We start from the raw sequence: 23,229 nt of genomic DNA, 5'->3' as shown, positions 1-23,229 counted from the left end.
TTATTAGATGCATAAGTGATGATACCTTTTTAAGTGTCAGATCAAATGTTGTTAACACGTCAAATTTGATAATTAAATGCTTTTATGTAAGGTACACTTTTTCTAAACAAAACTCACAAACTGTCAAAATGGTAACTTGAAATAAACATTTATTTAAGTTACAAATTTACTCAATGGAAAATAGAATAAATAAAACATTTGATCTTTTTGTTTCATATAATACTAAAATCTTAAAAAAAATATATTATTCATTTCTAATATCTCCACATTTTGCTACGAATAGTTATATGATTTTCCACTAACCACTAAAATTACTTTTTACATAAAATCCAAAAAAGTCAATCCGATAAAAATGATATTAAAATCACAAACAAACAAAAAAAAGTTAACGGCTCCGTCTCTCTTCTTCTTCAGTTTCCGTCTCACCTTTAGACGATAACGAACATAACGGCGACGACGGCAAAGACGACACGGCGGTGGAGTAACGACCCGAGTCCGACACCGAATCAGAGAGTCCGGAGACGAGATCAACGAAAGCGCTGATGATCACGTCGCGGCTCCTCCTCTCGTTCATCCTCAAGTACCACTCCAGCATCGACTCCAAGCTCCGCCAGTCCTTAGCCAGCTCGCCGTGGCTCCTCACCATCTCCTCCATCGATCGCCGGAAATCGCCGTACGGATCCTCCGACTCCATCGCCACCGAGACGCTGATCTCCTCGATCGATTTCTCGTTGGTCTCTTCCACGATCGAGCTAGTGGCTCCCGGGTCGAAGAACAGCCGCTCCGATCTAACCACTCCTCTAACGACCGTCTCAAGCGATTCCGCGTCGAGGTCTTGGTCCGACTCGGTTGAGTGACTCGCCGTCTCGGACGAGTTCGTGAACCATGACTCGGGCGTTGCGGCCTCTAATATATCATCGAAGAAGACCGAGTTAACGGTCTTGATCATGTCGTCTTCGACTCGGAACGACAGTGTTTTGGCATTGGAGCAGAGAGGAGCGGTTAGTAATCTTCCCGCTCCGCCTCTGAACAGAGATGAGAGCTTCGTCTTCCCCATTGAGCTCAGTTTTTTTTTTTAAAGCTTTTTTTGAGTTAGCTATTAATGGAAAGGGCGAAGAGTTGGAGGGAATTATATATAGAGGGCTGGCTTGGTGGGGTCAGGTCATGTGTGTATTTTTTATTATTTTCCTTTTCGTAGTTATTTTTTACATTTGCAACAGCTAAAGTATGTTTTACTTCTTTAGTCCAAATAATTTATCAAAAGTTAGTAAAATTATTATTACATATACATCATTTTCTGATAAACGTAAAATGAAATAACTAAAGCATTCGTACTTTTATACATTTATACAAAACGAGTTACTAGTTTGTGAAAATTAAATATGTGACTTAATTCAATATGAATTATTTTTACGATATATTTGATTAGTTGTGTTCAAATTATTATTGTTTATTTTAAAACTATTTTCAATCATTTTATACATAAACATGTATGCAAATTTAAATATTTCACGTTTATAAAACAATTCGTCCGACATTTTGTAAAAAAATTGCAGTCAGTTTATAATCGTTCTAGTAATTAATATTCTGTCGGTCAACATGTTATTTGTAAATTACGATAATCAATTTATCTGTGTGCGTAAAATAGAAGATGACGATGTTTTTTCAAAAATAAAATAAAAACAATAGATGGTTAACTTCTTATTAATAACAACTTGCACAACTATATATACTAGAGGAGCATCAGTTCATGTGTATCTAGCAACAAACAATAAATTTTAAGAAAATGCTGTCTATGTCGACTGAATCAAATAAATATATAGTCTCAGCACATGATCACTCTTAAACTCATTTCGCATAAATAATTATGTTAATATACAATATAGTTTTCATGGAGTTCCTAGACATAATTTCACTGTTACTAGAAAACTTATGGTCGATCAATAGTATAGAAGAATGTAAGAGCATGTTTCTGGAAGTGTCCTTGAAGGTTTAATATTCTAGAGTTCCAGAGATGTAAACTGAAAGTAGAAAGATTAGAAGATAGCCAAATCTGATGTTCAACCCATTGTTGTGAAATAAAGACATCATTTCATTTACGTGCATTTTAACTTTATTTACCAACACCTTCATCATTTTGTCTTTTGGAAATTATTTTCTGTTCTCCTTAATTTGCGTGATACATTGGATAATTTTTGGGATAAATATAGGAAAATAGAAGAAAACAAAATGTGTGTTAGAAAGAGAGGGTGCAAAACTCATGTGAGGCATTGAAGAGAGTACCGTTGAATCACGCAAATATTAATGGGTATACATTTTACAAAATATTGTCTCCCACTTACTTCAAATACATTTGAGTATACAAATTTACATTTTCGATATTTTTATGTATAGTTATTCTCGAGATTTCTTAAACAGTGTAAAAGTAATAATAAATGCTATGTGCAGTTGTAAGAAATCTTAGTTGTAGTAACTTCTCAACAACTACAACGGTGATTGAAACTATATGTACTTTTTTCTTTTTCATCCAACACCATAAAGTATTTTAAGAAGTTTACCTTCAGTATTGTTGGTGTTAACATTGACTATTCACTAATTATTACATATAGGTAGGTTAATTTGATAAATGTCAATATTTTTCTTAAGTCTTTTATAGCTCAAGTAACCTATTAGTTCATCGGCACAGAGGAAGGATACTGAACTAAACCAGTTAATAATCATTAGGTGTGGTTTGTGGTACATAACAGATTTTGACCAGTTTGGTTGGTTAAATGTTGTCAAGAATTTGTATCTTACCATTCATATACTAAAGTCGAACTAGAGACTTCTTGCTTTTTTTTTATCAACAACTCATATGTTTCTACGAGATTCACTAATTAAAAACTAACTTTTGGTGAATAATTCATCTAGCTTAGAATTTAAAAATATAGGATTACTTAAAAAAGAATAAGAGAGTACAATTAAGTGCGACTTGACTTAAAATATGATTGTAAAGATTGCATGAAAAGAGCATTATCGAGCAACAGGCAAAGCCAGCAATGCATGAAACAAAATGTACCCCATTGACCCTCATGGTTATTTATTTAATTGTGTATACATTAACAGCTAGTTCTACCATAATACCACCCTACTATATGTGTTTCTAAACTACTTAGAACTAATATACAATTATAATGTCACATAACTAATACCTCATTGGTTTGTTTGGTCCAATTTATTAAATATTATATATATATAATAAATACACTGTTAGTTATACGTACTCATACTCAAATAAAAAAAGTTATGCACTCATACTCATTCCACAAGTTAAATGCATGAGTGCAAAGTTGAAGAAGAGAAGAAGGTACGAAAGTGGGAAGATCCATCGTTTCTTTGTTCCTTCTGTCTACGCCTTCCTACTCATAAACATATTTAAGATAATATAAATGACATAATTGGTTAATCATTAATGCATTTTTTATTTTGTTCTTATCCTAACCTTAACAATGATGGGTGACAATTATACGTCTTCCGACAATATGATTTATTTGGTGCATCAATGTTTATTTGCTATACATTTTTTTTTTTACATGTGACTTGTGAAACGTACGTTTGCGAACCACATGTTTCATAGTATTTGATTTAACGTATCATGCAACGTATTGGCCAAATATTTATATTCAGTATTTAGAAAATTAAATATGTTTTAAGGCATGCATGAGCTTTGAGAGTTCTAACTGCTGTTTTATTAAGAATCCACACTTATTATTTTGCTTTTTTCATTGTCAGATTTGCATATCTTTAAAACTATAGAAGTATATAAAACAAACTTATAGAATATTTTTCGTTAAAAGTTTTACATTTAAATATGTATATAAAACAAACTATAAATTATAGTAGACGCAAATTAACAACTGTCGAAACATGTATTGCTAAGAGAAGGCAGTTTGTTCAGTTAGGTGTTAAGACTCAGTGAGATATACAGTTTTGTATATGAATATAAATTACATTTTCTTAATATTTAAAGGACTATATTATATAGGCCAATTTGGCTGGAAAACCATAAAACAAAAATTAATGAGGTAACCATGCACAAAATAAGTTATTTAGCTAGTTGGACAGATGACAATAAGCGAAATTACGCACTTGACCATTACCATATCCGAGTAGTGAAGATACATCATTTTGTCCTACTTGCATTCCCGTTTCGAGAAATTAAAATACAAATTAAAAATATTTATATTTTATATAGTTTAATTACAAATCATATTGTTATCAAAAATATAAAATTTATATATGTATATATATATATAATTCTACTATTAAATTTTTTTGAATTATATAAAATATTTTTGTTTTAAAAAAATTATAATATAAATCAAAATAATATATATACATATATATATTAGTATTTTTATAATTTTAATTTAAAATTACAATTGAATATTTTTATTTTTATAGTTATATAGATTTTTCTCGCAACTGCCAGCAAACGCAAGCTGAAACCAGTTTTGAATTTTAGAGGTGTAGAGCAGTTTGAAACGATTTATAATATTTGTTTATGATTATTGGAAAACGCCAACAACCGTAAAAACTGTGTTTATGGGTGCTAGCGACAAAATCAATCATGTCGTAATATATGAGTTTTTTTGTGTTCATCGCTAAACTGACATTCAATAAAAATTTGTCATGTTATATTCTATTTATGTATAAGATAAAAATTAATTTTAAAATAATATTAATTGTCAAAAAAAATTTTGAGGTTGTTAACAACGATTACAAAAGCACTAAACTCTAAACGTCGTCGGCAAAACTTTAAATCTTAAACCTTAAAACCTTTAACCACTAGTTATGCATGAGCATGAAAATTAAATATTCAATATTTCTTTTTTTAATGAATTTAAAATAATGCACCAGCATGAATTCGTTTCAAAGCCGTTTAACCCAAAAAAAAAATCCGTTTCAGATTAACATGAATGATTTTATTAATAAGAGAAATATTGAATATTTAATTTTCATGCTCATTCTTAACTAGTTTCCTATTTTATTTAGTTTTAATAAAATAGGAAATAAGTTTTTATTTATAGAAGAGAAAGAGAATAAACAGGAAATATAAATAATATAAAAAGGTTTTGCAAATGTTTGAATTATATTAGGGGTAAAGGTGGGATTATGATTTTGTCAACAGTGCACTTACCAATCAACTAAATAATGTTTCAAACATAGATATGTAGTGCAATTGCCCTATTATATATATGAATTTACGGATACATTTTCAGTTAGTTTTTGGATCTGCACATGATCGATATATTAGATCAGAGTGATATCTTAGTTCAGAATTTTTTTATTGGCAAGAAATGCGATATTGCTCTATACTAAAGACTAAAATTGTTACAACTTATATGACTATTATTCATTACTTGTAAGATAAGAAACCAGAAACAGGGTTAACATTATCAGCATCATCATTCATCGACATCCTCCTCGGGATCCACATCAAAAACCTGATCCAAGTAGCTACTACGGTGATGATTATGTGAGCTCCAATCAGGTGCGAACGTCTCTGTGAGCACACCACTAGAACCTTCGATCTTACACGCACTTAGACCAACCTGCTTCTACCATTTACTTGTGATTAACATTACTCCCTAGTAAATGTAAGCCTCTGCCAATGAAGCACGCCACAGAAGCGAAGTCCTAAAGACAATGATACACAACTTTATCTGGTTTTAGGCCCATCGAAGTCATAAGACAATGTTCAATTATCAAACCGTTATCAATTTAAACGTTGAATTAACAATGTGCTCTCATCTCGAGTTGTGAAATATTTAGAACAAAGAACGCATGAACTACAATAGTTGCAACTTTTAACTCAAATATTAATGATCATCAAAAACTCCAAACTCAATGTAATAAAAAAAAAGAGTGTATCACTTTCAGATTCAGACATAAATATCCAAACAAAAGAAACAATAAACACTCTAAAGAACAGCAAGTTTCTTCTCTTGATTGAACTCCTCAGTACCTTCTTGGTGGCCTGCCAAAAGAAGGAGCCACAGCCTGAGGCTCAACCACAGATACACCAGGAACGTCAGACATCCCAAGGGAAGCAAGCATCTCAAGAGTCTCTTTATCAACCTTAATCTCATCGGTCTTGATAGCAGACTCATCGGGCACAAAGTCCATGCGGCGCTCACGCTCTTCCTCCTGAAGCTTGAGCGAGATACCACGCACCGGTCCCTTCTGGATCCTCTTCATGAGATGAGTGGAGAATCCAGCGATCTTGTTGCGGAGACGCTTCGAAGGGATGATGGCGACTTCCTCGAGGATCTTCTTGTTAGTGTGGAAGTCGAGCGTCATGCGAGAGTAGTACTTCTCGATCACTTGACGCGATGATTTCTTCACGGTCTTGGTTCGGACACGCCCCATCTTTCAGTTTTATGTTTTAAAAACTGTTTTGACTTATACCTGATAAGAGCAATAACTTATCATCGAAATCTAAGCCATTGATAACATCAACTAAGCTAAGAAAACGCAAGGAGGAATGAATAAATATCTAATAATTAGAGCACATGATTCTCTAGTAGCTTCCTTTGTGTTCCTTGAAGAGATACGTACCTGCGAGTGAAGATGAAGGAGGAGGCGGCGGCAAAAATGATGAAGAAGCAAAGACTGGAGGAGAGGATTTGCGTTTTGTTATAAATATAGATACGTTCTCGTTAGGGTTTATTTTTTTTCTCCCTAGATACGGGCTCGAGCATGAGGCCCAGTTTTTATTAGGCCTGCGTCTAGAATCAATAATGCTTATTTTGAGAGCGGCTTTTTCGATAGTTTGATCATGTAACGCATTTTCTTAAGATGTTACAGTTTACGTTTTATGCGATAGTTCAAGAAAGTTACAAAGTTAAAAAAGCTTGTTCGTTTAGGTGTATAATTTTTAATATTTAATCAAATAGGATATCACTTAGAGTGAATGTGCTAACTATAACAGGGATCTATTCTAACAAAACTGACCAAAATGTGTGCTAAAAAAAGGTTTACCAAGTCCAGATGGTTCATGGTCATAAGGTCTTAAACATTTTTTTCAATAACATTGCCACAAACAATTACATTGAGAAAGCATAAAATAAACACTCTTAAAATAAAACACAGATCACACACACAAAGAAACACTCTTAAAAAACACACAAAGAAACTCTACCAACCCACATTATTACCCACGTCCTCCATTTATCATCAGCTCAGGAGCATCAAAAGATCTTTCAACAGTCCATTTGAAAGTTGTGCATGCCTCATCTTTGAAAAACGCACTCCCTTTTTCTGGGTACGCTAACATGAGGTTTACATTCTTCTTTTTCATAGATGTCCTCAAAAGATTACCAAAATCTCTGTCTCCGGCGATTATCAAGACGTTCTTTACCCTATGCTGGATAAAATTCGCAAAAGCTTTCATGATAATCATAAGATCAGCACTATCGATGTTTCTCTCGGTTCTCACTGAAAAAAAATGAAAAAAGACAATTAATATACATTTTTAAAAATTTAATCAAAAAAACATTGATAAAAAAGAGTGAATTAGGTAGAAAACCAAAAACAATCGGGAAATTAACAAACTACCAAAACAGAAGAAAATTGAAGTGTACAGTATACAAATAAGAGTTCAAATGAAGTTTCTAACCCTCAGTTTTATTTGCCCCCTTAGACTTGTACGAATGTAGCTTGGAATATGGAGTATTATAGATTGAAAAAAGATTTAGTAAAGATTTGGTGAAGATTTGTCTTACATATATTTGGGTTATCGAAGATTATAAAGCTGAGGAAGAAAAAAAGTGATAAAAGAAAAATATATATTTATACTTTGTAAAATGAACAGCTATATTATATGATTCCATAAACGCTTTAAGAAACACGCAAATAAGTAGTATAGCTATATTATAAGATTCCATTCTGAAATACGCAAATAAATAGTATAGCTATATTATAAGATTCCATAAACGCTTTAGAAGATTTAATCAAGAAAAAATCATTTATAGCAAGGAGATTTGTTATTCACAAGAACATAGAAATTGAAATTGAAATCCTTATAACGAGGGTGTTGAAAATTGAAATTTGATGATGTTGATTAATTGGTGTTGAAAAGATTCAACATGTTGAATAAGAAGAAAGTGGAGATCATCGACGACACTTGTCACTTTCTAAAGATTTTTAATATTTTGATATTCTCTTAGTTATGTAAAACTAATTAATCTCATTATAAATTAATAATTTATTTTATTTCTTATACTTAAATTTATTATTTTAAATTATCTATAAATAGAGACTAAGTTTATTTAACTTTGATATAGAAAAAAAATAATTATTAATAAATAAAATAGAGTGTCGAATTTTATTCAACAAAACCATTGTAGTGAATAAAAGTTGAATGTGTGTTGAATGACGATGTGAAAGAAAAAAAAAATGACATAGTGTTAAAAGATGAAGTGGAATGTGTTGAATATTGAAATCATTATACATAGTCTTAAAGTCAATGTGCTAATAGATATATTATTATGAAGTATGATATATTATTTTTTAGTTAAATATTTATTTTTGTCCTTGTTGATCTCATACAAATAGAATTACCATATCGTTATGGTTCATGGTCATAAACTTTAAACATTGTACTCAATAACATTTTCACACACAATAACATTGAGAAAACATAAATGCTCCAATCGGTAACACTTAGATGAATCAAATGAATTGGGTTCAATGATATATGTAATACTACATGAAGCAATCAATGATTATATGTTGGAGATAACTATGATATATGTAATACTACATGAAGCAATCAATGATTCTATGTTGGAGATCAACTAAAAGTTTTCTTGTAGGATGTTACACATGTCATCTACAAGTTAAACTGGAAATTTCATGTACTTTACCATTTAGAGTGTCCTGAAATTTACCAAAGATAATCGGGTTCCAAGTGTGACATAAGCAGAAGCTATAGCAGGAGAAGCTCATGTGTTCTTTCTATTCATTTCTACATTTCTTTCTTGTTATTACAAAAACTCTCTTATGCCTCTCCCAATATTTATGTACTTTTAAGTGTCTTATATATGAGCTACTTTTAGGGAAAAAGTTGATGCATATATGGGATTATGATGTCACAAAAAGTGGCTAAAATTTACATATTAGACTTAAGATATGATAACTTACAACAATGTTTACTCTTTAATACTTTTATCAAGAAATTTTTCTCGTCTTGCAAGACCTTTATCTTGGAACGATGCAAACTCAAGATGATCGCCTATGGCTTTACATTCAAGATACCTATTATCGTTTCCTCCACGTGAACCTGCAGCCTCTGGTCCACCACCAAATTCGTAGAAATCCGACAGCTCAGGCGGTATAGCGCACCGGATTAGAGCCCGATTCTATCCTTCAAAGAATGGATGTCGTTTAATCTCTGTAGAACCATTATCTGACCTGAGCCTGTTCTCTGGCTCCTTAACCAAAAACTATCTTGTCATATCCTTTGCCTGGAAGCTCACCAGCAGGCCAACATTAAACCTGAGGTTCTGCAACACAAGTCTTGTCGTTGTTGTAACCTTTAAAAGCTTGTTGTTGGTTTGAGAGTAACATCCTGTAAAACGAAAATGTTATGAATGAATTATAGAACGAGCCATCTATAGCTCTAAAATCTAACACCTGAACCATGTAGTGAAAGCAAGAAAATATTTGACCAAGAAAAAGAAGAAGATCATTAGTCTCTAGGTTTTTTTTTGCCCCAAATGGTCTAGCTATATGATAGAGGGGCTACGGACATAATTAATTACTCATTTAACTGCGAGCTAAACTTCATATGTAATAATTGATTTGGAACATCTCTAAACTCTATTTTGCCACCTTTTTCTTAACATCGCATGGATTTTTGCTAACTTTTGGAAGAAATATTACAGTTTATTTATACACTTTTTTTTAATCTTAACAATGTATACTCTCTTCTATTTTGCGATTTATAACTTTTCTATTCACAACTCCATATTTTGGCTACCACCATTCGTAATTATTTGTGAATTTTGTGTGTTTCCTCATATTTTTGAAGATAATATCAAAACTCAAACATATGGTAGGTAATAAACAAAAAGCTTATAAAAGAACAAGAAAGCATTAGATTTTTCTCAAAAGGGCACGTGACAACTAATCGAGAGGCCACGTCACCTTGGTGCATCAATCAGATGCCAAAAAGTATCATCGAGAAACAATTGGCAGAAGACACATCGCTTAATAGTGGTGAAGAGTCGGTCCATGCACCTTCGTGGAGTACGTAACGTATCCACTTAACTCGTAGATCCAATTAAACTAGTAAAAGTGTGTACAGAGTAAACCATATTAAAACAAGTGAACTGCTACATATTAAAAAAACAAGTACAGCTAAAATACTTGAATATTAAGTTGAAGTTCCTTTGTTTCCTTTTGTTTAATCTGTTGAAGTTCGTCGAGACTCGATAATATAACTAAATAAACACATATCCAAATAAGAAAAGACAAAAATAAGTGTTGTCTTTGCTTTTTGTTACATGGATTATTTAATAAGTTAAGCACTCATTTTTTTCCATATGGAAACGTCCAACGAAAACCAAACTAAAACTCTTTCTAACTGAGGCATGGAGCTATGTATGAATAGTATAGTTAGTTAGTTAAGACAAAAGCGATTCATGCGCTTTGAACTTTTAAAAATTAAAACGATAGGATTACTATTACATATGCACTGAAAATAAACAACAAAATTGTATTCTCTCTGTTTTTAAATGTCATTTTAATATTTTTCACGCGCTGACTATTTTTATAAAAAATATTTTAATATATTCTTATCTAATATCAATTTAATTAAATGAAATCACTTTTTTTTTAAAATTAATAATCATTCAAAAATAAATAAAACAAGATAAGATAAAAAAAATTATTTTGGAAATATAGAACACATAAAAAACGAATTATGAATGGCCTAAATAGTAAATAAAGTAAAGTTTAAATATATAATTACTCTAATTAAAATCGAAATATCACAAAAACCATACAGTTAAGAAAGTGAAGTGAAAGCAGTACACGTTGGAGTTTGGACCCCAAATAAAAGCGAAAAGAAATAGCGACAGACTGACAAACAAGGTACATCAAAGAGAAGTACACACTAGATATGATTCCTTCTGGAATGTGAACATGAAAATAAGTCTTTCCAGATTGTTTTTATTACTTGTTTTTTAATAGCTACGTGTTGTGCCATTATTGGGACGTAAAATGGCATATGCTTATAATAAAAAGAATAAAAATCAGAAAAAGGAGAGAAAACTGTAACAAACCGGAGCAATGTAACCTTAAAATTAAATAAAAGAAATTGAAAATTAGAGAAGTGAAAAGAGAAATAGAAACCGTGTTGAAGTTGGTCTCTGAGCTGCTTCCTCCTTTTTTTAATTTTCCAGCATATTGTTCCCTTTTATATACCTCATTTTCATTAATAATAAAAAAAAACTTTCCTAAGAAAAAACAAGAGAATCCTTATAAATAATCGGAAGGAGTCCAACAGTTTCTCCAACCTCCAACTAATTTCAGAATTTTTTTGGGGATTTATCCACTTTTGAGTCTTTCTTTCTATAACACTAAACAAATAAATCTTTAGAAATGGCGTCAAGTCAGTGGACGAGGTCGGAGGATAAGAGGTTCGAGGAAGCTTTGGTGTTTTTCCCTGAAGGATCTCCCAATCGGTGGGAGAGAATCGCCGATCAGCTCCACAAACCGGTTGGTGAAGTTAGAGAGCATTACGAGGCTTTGGTGCATGATGTCTTCCAGATCGATTCCGGCCAAGTTGATGTCCCTGATTACATAGATGACTCAGCGGCGGCGGCGGGTTGGGACTCGGCCGGTCAGATCTCGTTTGGGACTAAACACAGCGAGGGTGAGCGGAAAAGAGGAACTCCTTGGTCGGAAAACGAACACAAGTATGTATCAATCACAATTTAGGGTTTTGGTTGGTTATGGTAATTACTAATTATCAAAAATATAAAAATATTTTCGTTTCTCTGCTATATTTAGGTGATTAATTAACATATAATTGAATATGAATTCATGCAGATTGTTTCTGATCGGATTAGATAGATATGGTAAAGGAGATTGGAGGAGCATATCGAGGAACGTGGTGGTCACGAGGACACCAACGCAAGTAGCAAGTCATGCTCAGAAATATTTCCTTAGACAGAACTCGGTGAAGAAAGAGAGGAAGAGGTCGAGCATACACGACATAACTACGGTCGATACTAGTTTAGCCATGCCTGGTTCCAATATGGAGTGGACTGGCCAGCATGAGAGCCCTGTGCAGACTCAGCAACAGCTGGTGTCAGAGTTTGGTCAGGAGTTGACTCCTGGTGGTCATTTTGAGGATTTCGGTTTTGGGATGTGATAAAATAGGGGGAAAGAGATTGGTAATGGCTTTAGTTAGGGGTTTTACTCATTTTAATGTGAATATAGTAAGCAATAGGATTAGGTATTTTCTGATACTGATGATGATGATGACGAAATAATAAAATATTTTATAGTAATGTTCTTTTTGTAAAAACAAGTATGTTTTGGTATTTTGAGTCAAATGCATATGGTGGGTTTTCATTCAGTTGAGTCAGTCACTTATTGGTATTACATAAACAAGAACACATACAGTAAGTATGTTCCATTTCTTTAACCAAACAAAAAAACGATACATAACAACTTAACAAGAACACATGACATAGTATGTTCCTTCTCTTCAACAAAGGATATGATGAATCATACATACAACATTAATTCATTTATATTTTTTTTTCTCGGCCTATGAATTTACACAAGCTTGTAAGACTCACGGACCTACTAATCAATTTTGATTATGAGATGAAGACTGTAAAATCATATGTCCAAAACATAGGATCCAAGTCTATCTAATAAAGCTTTAAAAACTGATCTAGGGCCATTTCCCAAATGACTTGGACATACATAGAGGAAACAGGTAGAAAGCCTAGAACATTGTTAGCAAATGATTTTAACAATTGGTATTAAGACCCACTGGGCTAAGGCTTAGTTTTGTATCCAGTCTATTAAATATTAATAGCAATCTCACGTCACGTCAATAATTGCTAGAGAATAATATTGCAAATGAAATGAAAATGCTATGACAGATGCTTTATGAAGATCCGGAAACCTGGAATGATTGAGAAAAAGAGAAGATAATTGGGTAGAGCAAACGTATACCTAAGAAACGTCAGCACCCAAATAAAATCGTCTCATTCTAATACTATTTGTTTTAAAGCAATTTGCAAAGTTTTTAAATTAATTACTCGTAGAAACATACAAGAAGTACAGGTGGTGGACCATCACGTCATACATGAGAGCAGATTCAGCACTCCATAGCCCATAGGATTTATAATGTGACACTTGGGAGGAGAAAGATAAAAGAAAAAGAAAGCAAGAATCTCTGTTTCAACTTCAATGGCACTCTTGAATGCTATCTTCTCTGTTACTCATTTTGCTTCTTCCTCCATCATCAGATGTCATGCTAGTTTACCCGCTCAAACTTTAACTCCAGATCTATCCCCTGCTTGCTTCAGTGATCGTCGCAAGTTCTTTCAAGCTGTAATGCCTCTATCCACTAGGAGGTTAGACTAGCTTTCTGCGTATTTTGTTTGTTTCTTTGAGATGAACAAGCTTCAGATTCTTGTGTATTCTGTGATATCATTACCTTGTATGATTTATCTGGCATCTGCTAATGTATCATTTGTTTGATTTGATATGCAGTACAAGAAACCGCGTATATGCTTCAATTAACAGCACTGATGCCACTACTCCATCTTATCCGGTCAGTAAAATTGTCTCTATTTGTAGTTTAACTTTTGTAGTTTCTTGAATCTGCTGATTTAACTTCATTTTATGGATAATTTGATAGCAGAAAATGGAAGATGATGAGGAGGAGGAGGACTTGGTTCCAAAGCCAATGGTTTTGATAGACCAGGATGCTGACCCTGAAGCTACAATTGTTCAACTCAGTTTTGGAGATCGTCTCGGAGCTCTCATCGACACAGTAAGTGATTCTCACCTCAAGTCTCTTTTGGTTATAATTTCTACATGTTACATCAACAATGTTAAATGAGTACAAATTAAGCCTTTAGCTATTTTATAGCATTTTTGACTATCTGTCTTTTAATATCATGGAAACTTGCCTTGATTTTGGGCTTATAAAATCATTATGATGTGCGTTTGACAGATGAAGGCGCTGAAAGATTTGGGATTGGATGTTATAAAAGGAACTGTCACAACTGAAGGATCCATTAAGCAGACTAGATTTTCTATTACAAAACTGTAAGACTTCTGTATAATTCTTTCCAGATATAGATAGTTTTAGCATAGGACACAGGCGAGTCTACTCAAATACTTTCTGTTCCTTATTAAAACATATTGGTCGTGTGTGCAAAGTGTATCATTTTGAGCTACCTGTCAGTTGTCACATATGCCTGAATTATAATTAATATTTTATATGACAACAGAGACACTGGTCGGAAAGTGGAAGATCCTGACTTGTTGGAGCAGATTCGGTTGACAATCATCAACAATCTCTTGAAATATCATCCGGTGTGTCTTCAGTTTTTTTTTGGATCTTTTTACCTTAATCACAGTCACATTCAAAGATGTTTTGTATCCAGTTTTTTTGAACGTTGCCTTATTTTTTTTTGAAGGAATGCAGCGAGCAACTTGCAATGGGTGAGACTTTTGGAATAAAAGCGCCAGAGAAGAAGGTAATAATATGTTTACTAAAGCTTGTTGGATTGATACTTGTTTGTCCTGTGTTTTTTAACTCTGTATTTGGGATTCATGTGGTGACAACAGATTGATGTCGACATCGGGACTCACATACATGTGAAAGAAGATGGACCAAAGAGGAGGTATAAATATTCAGTAGAATAACAAATGTAATCAAAAGTAGCCTGATCGAATAGTTTACATAACTCTGAACTTGTTTCCTGTTTTGTCTCTAGCTTGCTTTGCATAGAGACAGCAGATAGGCCAGGTCTGGTTGTAGAGATGATTAAAGTGATGGCAGATGTCAACATAGACGTTGAATCCGCAGAGATAGACACTGAAGTACTTGAAAACTCTTTAATACTTCCACATGCACATACAGTGTGATTCTATTTACATGCCCTATACTAATAAAAAGTGATCATTGTCTTGTTAATTTTCTTTAGGGGCTGGTTGCGAAAGACAAGTTTCACGTAAGCTACCAAGGGCAAGCGCTTAACAGTTCCTTGTCACAGGTGAGTTTATTATGGTTTCTGTTACTTTCTACCTTAGAACCTTAAAAACATAGAGAAAGAGAGCTAAAGAACTAAAACTTATCATGCAGGTATTGGTGAACTGTCTGCGTTACTTCCTGAGAAGGCCTGAAACTGACATCGACAGCTATTAAACAAAAAAACTGTTACTCTCTCCTTTACCAAATCGTATCTGTTACGATCTATCAAGTCTTCTGTATTTCAGTATTATGTGAAAATATTTCTGTCTGGATAACTAACTAAACCATTGGGGGCTAAAGAATAAAATATGGTTTGGTTTTTAAGTCACTGAGCTATAGCTGTTCGTTGCATAGATCACAGGTTCAATATCCTGTTATGTGAAATCTATTAATAAGCTTTTTGATTGTATCAATAAGCTACTCGTTGGAGCCAATCTTCGACAGAAATATGTAATGTTGGTGGTCTTAATAATGCCTATGACACTGAAACATAGTACTGTTCGTAGTAAACTCTATAATTAAATTAAAAAATGATAGTATTATTTTCTTACATGAGTTGATTTAAGTAAGAATATATATTCGTTGAATTGGTCAAAAGTTGCGTCCTTTTAAAAAGAGAAAAAGAATATCTCTTTCCTTTACAAAACTCATTATATCTGCTGTGATTGAAACTATTTACGTCAGGAAGGAGAAGAGATAATGTCTCAGGTACTTGAATCAGACTTTTGGCTCCCTTTTGATTTTGAGTTATGGTTTGATTATATTTTCCCAATCTTGTTTGGATATTATGATGCTCTCTGTATCTGGTTTTTGATCATGTCTGAATCATTACGGCATCCTTCCTTGTAACATAGATCTCTAGTAGTTAGATCTATTGTCAACATTGGTTTCACTTGTTTAGTTGGTGATGGCAAGGAAGGAGGATCGTATAAGATGCAGATCGTCGTCAATCGATGTACATGGTAGTTGAAAAATGCTAGATCTGTTTTTAGTCTGGAACAGTTTGATTAGGCAGTGTGTTTTCATAGTTCTGTTATACTTCTTGTCCTGTCCATTTAATATAAAACTGAAAAATGGGGTTTGTTTCTCTTTTGTTAAATGGGACAGTGTTTCAACTTGATTAGGACATATGGGTGTTTTAAGCAATTAATGGGGCAGTGTTTCAAGATTAGTTTACTCCTTTGTCAAGTCAATTTTGATTAAGCTTTTCACAAAGTTTAACTTGCTCATTTTTGTTTGTTTTCCTGAATAGACTGTGGTTCTAAAGGTGGCTATGCCATGTGAGGGATGTGTGGGAGCTGTGAAAAGAGTCCTAGGCAAAATGCAAGGTTTGTTCTCTGCTCTACTAGTTTTTCTTTTCTCTATCTGATTTATTACTTGTCAGTAAGATTTGTGTGTGTGTGAGGTTCCATGTTTTGATTTGGTAACAAAACACAAACAAACGAACATTGTTGGTTGGTTAGGTGTGGAGTCATTTGATGTGGATCTCAAAGAGCAGAAGGTAACTGTGAAAGGCAACGTGGAGCCAGAAGCTGTCCTGCAGACAGTCTCAAAGACTGGAAAGAAAACCAGTTTCTGGGGTGCCGACGAGGCTGAGACCGCCAAGGCCTAAACTGAAAGAAGCAATAAAGCATCTCTGTTATATCAGAGATTCCTACCCCAAAAAAATCTAAAAAATAATCATATGTAATGGAAACTTAATAAATATATAATCTTTGAAGGACTCTTATGTTTTAAAAGAAGAAATGTTTGATCTAGTAATCATCATCTCATGTCGTCTCAAAGCTATCTTATGTTATCTTAATCTTCGTGTGTGTTTTTGTCCGCGCAAATGAGAAATTCAACACGTTTAGCATCACATAAAAGCTTAAGTGTTTGCGCTTATTACAACACTTGTCTAAGCAAAGCTTAACTACTTTTGCTTCTTCTTCCCTAGAAAACACTGGTAAACAACTTAGATTCCTTCAACAACTGTAAATTAAACACTCGAGATACAGACACCTTTCGCTCTAAAACCAAGGGTACTTTCGTCATTTTATGGTACTGCCTTTTGAAATTCTCGACCCATTCCGTTTTAAATTCGTTTATTTTTCTTTAATATTCGCGTAACCCAAAGAAAAAAAGGTTCGCATTGGACCCATCGAACCAGACTCAATCTCAACCGTCGATTATATCATCCAACGGCCAAAACTAATCAACACTAAAGAGATCTCATTTTTTCCCCCTTTTTCTTGATTGTTGTTTCCGATCATAAACCCTAAAGTTCCCTCTCTTCTCGTCAAATCGAGAAATTGGCGAAACGACCATCTCCGCTTCCTTCACCATGTGATCAGATCTCGAATCCTCTCACTAAAATTTCTCAATTTCTCTCCCATTTTCAAGTTTGATCCAAAGAATCGATTTGGTAAAGAATCCCTTCAAACACCCGTTTCGATTTCCTCAAACTTTTACTGAAAAAGGAGACATCTTTTCGGATTAAACTTCACAGATCAGTGGTGGGCATAGATCAAAAGGAAGGAGCTTTTGACTAAGTGAGTGAAACGGTGTCGTACGAGATGGGAATGAGACGAACCACCAGAGTCTTCGGCGTCGCTAAACCCCCTGACGGAGCCGCCCGCGTCCTCCGCTCTGGTCGCAGGATCTCTCACAACGTCGACGAGCCTAAGGCGAAGCGAGCCAAAGGGAACAAAACCTCCAAAGGTGAAGACTTTACTGCTAACAAGCGGAGGAAAGTGAGTAGTGAAGCTGTTGATAAGAGGTTTGGGATTGTATATAATAGGAAAAGGAAGATTCTTTCTAACCAATCTAGTGGTAGTGGTAGTAATAGACCAGTGAAGCCACTTCAAAGCCTCAAGTTTTATACCAGGCGAAGAAGAAGAATACTCTGTGTTCCTTTGATTACTCTTAGAGTTGATTGGTCTTGTAAGGATTGCTGGTTGTCTACTGTTTTCGGTTTGGTAATGAGCTACTTGAGGAGAGGACAACAGCTTAGTCTCGCTTCTCTAGCTTCTTTCTTCATGTCTCAACCTGTTAACGACGTGTTTGCTGATCATGGCGTGCGGTTTCTTTCGGTAAGGGGCTGCTGCTTCTCTTACTTACATTGTCTTTGTGTAAGTTGGGGATGATATGAAGTGTGATTTTTTTCAGGAGCCTCCTCTTAGCTCATCAAGAGGTGTCTGCAGGTTCTTTGGGGGCGTGAATCGTCTTCCTCTCTTGTCAGTTGATTTTTCTGCTGTTCCTGGATGTTTCATGGATTTGCATTTGACTCTAGCTCTCAGAGTGGCGCCACGGTCCTTTGCTTTCGTGGGGAGATATCTGTATTTGATGAACAATCCGGTTGAAGAGTGTGATTCAGAGGCTGAGTTAGTTCTATCTCCTCCTTGTAGTCCGAGGAACAATGGGTTGCATCCGTTAACTGTAGGGAATGCTCAGTGTAGAAGCAGTTTAGGTTTTGATAATATCCAGAGGGGGAGAAGAAGCTCTTTAAGAAAGAGACGAGGTGGAAGAAACATTACGCATAGTGTACACAAGTACAATGTTGTGACGCAACAGAATGTGAAAGTCATTCCTATACCTGGCGTAAGAGAAGTGTGTGGGTATGCGGATGATGATTCTCCCTCGTTTTCTATGCCGGTTCATTATATCTCTGTGAAAGAAGATGAGGTTTCAAGAGCCATGGCTCGAAGCAGTGCGATTTACGAGATGGATTCTGATGATGAAGAGTGGCTGAGGAAGCAGAATGTGGAAGTGTTTGGTAAAGAAGATGAAGAAGTTCTTGAGCGAGATGCTTTTGAGTTGATGATTGATGGGTTTGAAAAGCGGTGTTTCCATAGCCTTGGGGATGATCTAGTGGATGAGAAAGCAACCGTTGTTGCTAGGCAAGAGGTGGTTGAAGCAGTGCATGATTACTGGTTGAGGAAAAGGAAGAAGCGAAAAGCACCACTCCTTAGAGTTTTCCAGGTAATTAACAGTCATGTGTACTAGTTGGACCAATGTTGTTTGTTACAAAAACTGATGTTTTGTTAATATAAACAGGGTCGTCGTCAAGCGAAGAAAACTCCACGACCTTCCAAAACTGTGTTTCGTAAGAGAAGATCCTTTAAAAGGCAGGGGAAAGGCAAGCAGCTACATCTCGGTATGTTCCTTGTACATCAAGAATCAGGGAGTTTAAGTAGTTCCTATCTGTTGTTGGATTAGTGTTGTAATGGAATAGTCTTGGCGAAGAACACATAAGTAGAGTAGAATAGATTACCACAGAGTTCCTATTTTATTATTGTTAGATTTGATGGTAGAGAAACTTTTATCTAGAAAGAGTTTAGATATTGATGATTTAAGCTGCATAACGTGGACAGTGGCTCTAAAGATGGCTGAACAAGAAGCTTGGGAGGAACAGGAGGCTTTTCGTCGAGTGGAAGAAGCCAAGGCCTACGCTGATGCAACCATGGAGATAGCCATTGCTAGTAGAAGTAGAGCGCAAGTTCTTGGAGAGAATGCAGATTTGGCTGTTTACAAAGCCACGATGGCCCTTAAGATTGCAGAAGCCAAGAAAGCAGCTGAACCGATCGAGTTGGCCAGAAACCTATTCTTGAACTGATAGATATTAGCAAAGATAGAAGAAGAAAAAATACAAGCTTGTAAAGAGATTTGGGGATTTTGGGGGCATTTTTTCCAAAGAGGATGATGATATGAGAGTATAGTCTCTGCATAGCCTTTTTGTTAATGTGTATAGTTTTTCTACGGTGATATTGTAAATAGCCAAATAGGGTTTAGATTTTTCTTAGTTTTTTTGTTTGTGTGTGTTGGTACTTCACTACCTTAACATGATCCATCATCACTTTGTTTTTTTCGTTTTTCTTCAGACTATTATAGTTTTGAAGAAATGAGAAATAGAAAAAGTATAGATGTTTGGCAATGATCAATCCTATGTCTTTTGTAGCCATGTGGTGTTTTCTGTCATTAATAGATTTATATCAATTTTGTGGTTAGTAATATAACTAAAACTACTAATCAGACATGAATTCTTCAACAACACCAGAGATAGAGCACTAGTTTTGAGTTTGATTCTTACTATTCATAATAGAGACATCAACCATTTCTTATTCTTCAACAACCCGACCAGCGCCAACGGTACCTAAACGCCCCATGTCTAGATTTATGAGAGAAGAGTTTTTGCCAGTTTTTTTAAACAAACAATTTCAAGTTTACACGTGTCTTGTTTCTGTTAGTTCATTAGTTAGAATTGTTTAGTGGCTGAAGTGTTTGTTTTCAAGTGGGGTTTTAAACCTTGCAGAAATCACACTAATGATGACTCATCTGGGTATGTGTTTAGTTCAGACAGTTATTAGAAATAGAAATATTTATTGCAATAACAGATACTTTAAAAAGGTTTAGATTTGGATCCCATGTCAGAAGTACAACAAAACAAGATCCTATTCCAAAATTGCTTATTGAAGATGTTGTATTCTCCACAGCTTAGTCTTCACTAAACTTGATCTTCTTAGGTAATGGCTGTGTGTTTCCAACCTGAAGCAGCAACAAAGCACACACGGTTATTTACTTGGTCTATGTTCGGTTTATATAAGATGTAGAGAGAAAGCAGAAGAACTGTGAACAGACGGATACTTACAAGCTCAGGGCATTGATATTGTATTCCAGCAGCTTCGATTCTCTTTCTCCTTTTCTGATCACGTTTCACAACTTTGTGCAACATTTTCCTATGCTCTTCCAATGTCCTTTCCTGTGTACATTAGAAATCAAAAGTTACAGTCAAATAGCTCTAGAGAAAAATGCCAAAACTGAGAATGAGAAAAGAGAATAAGATTATATTACCTTGTTATGTTGTTTACGCTCGATCTGAACCCAATCCACTGGTTTGTACTGACACTTGAACCCTTTCCACCTAATGGTATTATAATCAATACAAAGGTTAGAGAAATCTAACGTTTAACAATTCTTCACATGTTCTATTCTCAAAATACACTAGAGAAAGAAACTCACACACCCTAGTTTCCGAGGATGGATTTTAGCAAAGTGAAGAAAAGAATATCGACTTGTTAAAAAGCCAGATAATAACTATAACTCCCATTTTCACATCCTATCCTTAGACCTACATGTCATAACGTCTTAACTCTACAAACCATAGACACAGTCCTTCTAAGCTCTCGCATCAAACCACAAGAGATCGCATTAGAAACATAGCTATTTCATTAAACAACATAGGCAGCTAAGCAATATAGCTAACCTTACACAACTTAATATGCCAAGTAAAAAAACGCTAGAAAAAAATGAAGTGGATGTAAAGAAGTGACTCACAGATTGGGTTTAACATGCTCAGGTGGAATAACACGGACTTGAAGCATGTGCTCGAGCAACAGATAGTCATTCATTGCACCCGCTGCAATTTCCGCCACCTACACGTAACCAAATTGTAAAAAAAAAACTTTAAAGAACTGAATCTGGAACAATATATAAAGCGTTTCACCATTTTATTAAGGTTCACAAGTATATATATACCTCAGGGTCCTCAAATTGTATGAACCCAAAATGCTTGGACTTCCCAGTCTATTAAAAAATAAAATAAATAATAATGAGAAAAAAAAAGACAGAACATAACCTCAAGAGACCAGACAGGAGCAAAGAAATAAAATAACCTTTTTGTTTCTTGCGACTCTGACTCTCTTGACTGTTCCAAACTGCGTGAAGAAAGCTATCAACCAAAAAAGATCAAAATGTTCACAACAAATTGAGTAAACACAATAATCAATTTAGCTGGAAATTAAGTTAAAAAGGAAGAAACCTTCAATCTCAGTCTCATAGAACCCATGAGGGAGACGACCAATGTATAGCACCGTGGCTTTGCTCTCAAGAGGTTTGGTCACTGGTGCTTTTCGAGCTGGACCGCCTCCTAGTGGCTATCAACAGACGAGATTCAAATTAAAACCCAAACAGAATCCAAAACGAATAAGAGATAATGAAATTACCAAAAAATCAGCTGATGGTTTCGGGTTTTGAGGAACAGCCAGCTGAGAAGAAGAGGAAGCTGAGATCTTCTTCATGTTCTTCTTCAGAGCTTTCTTCGCCTTGGCCCCCATTGTTTATCGTCGTCGCCGAAAGAGAGATGATAAAGTTAGGGTTTTATCAGAGGATTTATAAAAGCTGTGTAACTCATGAAGAAACCGAGATGCGAGGAAGAAAGTGCAAATAGATATGGGCCTAAAGACCACAGATATGGGCCTAAAGACCACATATATGGGCCTGAAGCCTAGTAAATAAAGTACAGTTTGACCCGTTTCAAACTCAAAACCCGCCCCGATAAGGGATTACATAAAAGAAACGACAAGTTTACGCGTGTTAGCCATTAATGATTGTGACGGATCTCTTCTTCCTAATCCTAACCCCAAAGAGTTTCACTTTATAGTCCCTCATATTTTTATTTTAAACAAGGAAAGGATACCTGATCCAGTAGTTTCTTGTCTGTTGCTCCTTTATTTTATTAGAGATTTCATTTTGACTCCCACATATTTAGTTTCTATCCGCAGTCCCCAAAAGCAAGACATGTCGCAAGTCGACAAGTTATGAATCAGTTGTTTTTTTTTTTTTTTTTTTTAAAATCCCACTTTATTCAAATTAAAAAGGATTGGGTTACAAGGTAAAGACAATATTTACAGGCAATTAAAGCTAACCAAGAACTCTCTAGAAAAAAGTAAACCAAGTGGCCAAAACTGAGTCTTCTCCCTGAGCGATCGTTTGAGCCCGAGCTAATGGATCCAAGCGTAACCGAATGATTTGCTTAACCTCAGCAATAATAGCTTCTGGTGATCGGGCTTCATCGGTATGTATTCTTGAATTTCTCTCCTTCCAGATAATATATAGACAAGCCTGATGAAGCAGCCTCACAATCAACTTCACATTCTTCTCCCTCGCTGGATTCTTTAGCCATCTGAGACCATCTT

General features: G+C 34.7%; 7 protein-coding genes across 7 annotated transcripts; 4 read left to right on the top strand and 3 right to left on the bottom strand.

Annotated features, from left to right (window-relative positions):
• Positions 1 to 220: 220 nt before the first annotated feature.
• LOC103850561 (transcription repressor OFP13-like) lies at positions 221 to 4,293 on the bottom strand. The gene has a single exon (XM_033285503.1). It carries the CDS (start codon positions 1,055 to 1,057, stop codon positions 386 to 388), a length of 672 nt encoding a protein of 223 aa, XP_033141394.1. The 5' UTR covers positions 1,058 to 4,293; the 3' UTR covers positions 221 to 385.
• Positions 4,294 to 5,837: 1,544 nt separating this feature from the next.
• LOC103850560 (40S ribosomal protein S17-4) lies at positions 5,838 to 6,769 on the bottom strand. The gene is made up of 2 exons (XM_009127329.3): positions 6,601 to 6,769; positions 5,838 to 6,450 (listed from the first exon to the last, which is right to left on the bottom strand). Exon 2 carries the CDS (start codon positions 6,409 to 6,411, stop codon positions 6,001 to 6,003), a length of 411 nt encoding a protein of 136 aa, XP_009125577.1. The 5' UTR covers positions 6,412 to 6,450; positions 6,601 to 6,769; the 3' UTR covers positions 5,838 to 6,000.
• Positions 6,770 to 7,023: 254 nt separating this feature from the next.
• LOC103850559 (transcription factor DIVARICATA) lies at positions 7,024 to 12,631 on the top strand. Its single transcript, XM_009127328.2, has 2 exons — positions 7,024 to 11,966; positions 12,100 to 12,631. The coding sequence occupies exons 1-2, from the start codon at positions 11,650 to 11,652 to the stop codon at positions 12,422 to 12,424; spliced, it is 642 nt and encodes a 213-aa protein (XP_009125576.2). The 5' UTR covers positions 7,024 to 11,649; the 3' UTR covers positions 12,425 to 12,631.
• A 244-nt stretch (positions 12,632 to 12,875) lies between these two features.
• LOC103850558 (ACT domain-containing protein ACR12) lies at positions 12,876 to 15,605 on the top strand. The gene is made up of 10 exons (XM_009127327.3): positions 12,876 to 13,646; positions 13,786 to 13,846; positions 13,937 to 14,068; positions 14,252 to 14,346; positions 14,532 to 14,616; positions 14,721 to 14,780; positions 14,872 to 14,927; positions 15,021 to 15,126; positions 15,231 to 15,299; positions 15,389 to 15,605. Exons 1-10 carry the CDS (start codon positions 13,480 to 13,482, stop codon positions 15,449 to 15,451), a joined length of 894 nt encoding a protein of 297 aa, XP_009125575.1. The 5' UTR covers positions 12,876 to 13,479; the 3' UTR covers positions 15,452 to 15,605.
• Positions 15,606 to 15,778: 173 nt separating this feature from the next.
• Positions 15,779 to 17,085, top strand: LOC103850556 (copper transport protein ATX1). Its single transcript, XM_009127326.3, has 3 exons — positions 15,779 to 15,985; positions 16,530 to 16,605; positions 16,741 to 17,085. Exons 1-3 carry the CDS (start codon positions 15,977 to 15,979, stop codon positions 16,887 to 16,889), a joined length of 234 nt encoding a protein of 77 aa, XP_009125574.1. The 5' UTR covers positions 15,779 to 15,976; the 3' UTR covers positions 16,890 to 17,085.
• Positions 17,086 to 17,321: 236 nt separating this feature from the next.
• On the top strand, positions 17,322 to 20,196 carry LOC103850555. Its single transcript, XM_009127325.3, has 5 exons — positions 17,322 to 17,681; positions 17,766 to 18,348; positions 18,425 to 19,237; positions 19,313 to 19,412; positions 19,630 to 20,196. Exons 2-5 carry the CDS (start codon positions 17,833 to 17,835, stop codon positions 19,869 to 19,871), a joined length of 1,671 nt encoding a protein of 556 aa, XP_009125573.1. The 5' UTR covers positions 17,322 to 17,681; positions 17,766 to 17,832; the 3' UTR covers positions 19,872 to 20,196.
• Positions 20,197 to 20,610: 414 nt separating this feature from the next.
• On the bottom strand, positions 20,611 to 22,483 carry LOC103850554 (uncharacterized RNA-binding protein C1827.05c). Its single transcript, XM_009127323.3, has 8 exons — positions 22,258 to 22,483; positions 22,074 to 22,188; positions 21,928 to 21,983; positions 21,791 to 21,838; positions 21,590 to 21,687; positions 21,107 to 21,176; positions 20,904 to 21,014; positions 20,611 to 20,800 (listed from the first exon to the last, which is right to left on the bottom strand). The coding sequence occupies exons 1-8, from the start codon at positions 22,366 to 22,368 to the stop codon at positions 20,750 to 20,752; spliced, it is 660 nt and encodes a 219-aa protein (XP_009125571.1). The 5' UTR covers positions 22,369 to 22,483; the 3' UTR covers positions 20,611 to 20,749.
• Positions 22,484 to 23,229: the final 746 nt, after the last annotated feature.

The sequence above is a fragment of the Brassica rapa genome, chromosome A02 (genome assembly GCF_000309985.2).
Source record: "Brassica rapa cultivar Chiifu-401-42 chromosome A02, CAAS_Brap_v3.01, whole genome shotgun sequence".
NCBI lineage: Eukaryota > Viridiplantae > Streptophyta > Magnoliopsida > Brassicales > Brassicaceae > Brassica > Brassica rapa.
Note: the sequence above shows the minus strand (reverse complement) of the source record. Positions and strands in the feature narration are given on the sequence as shown.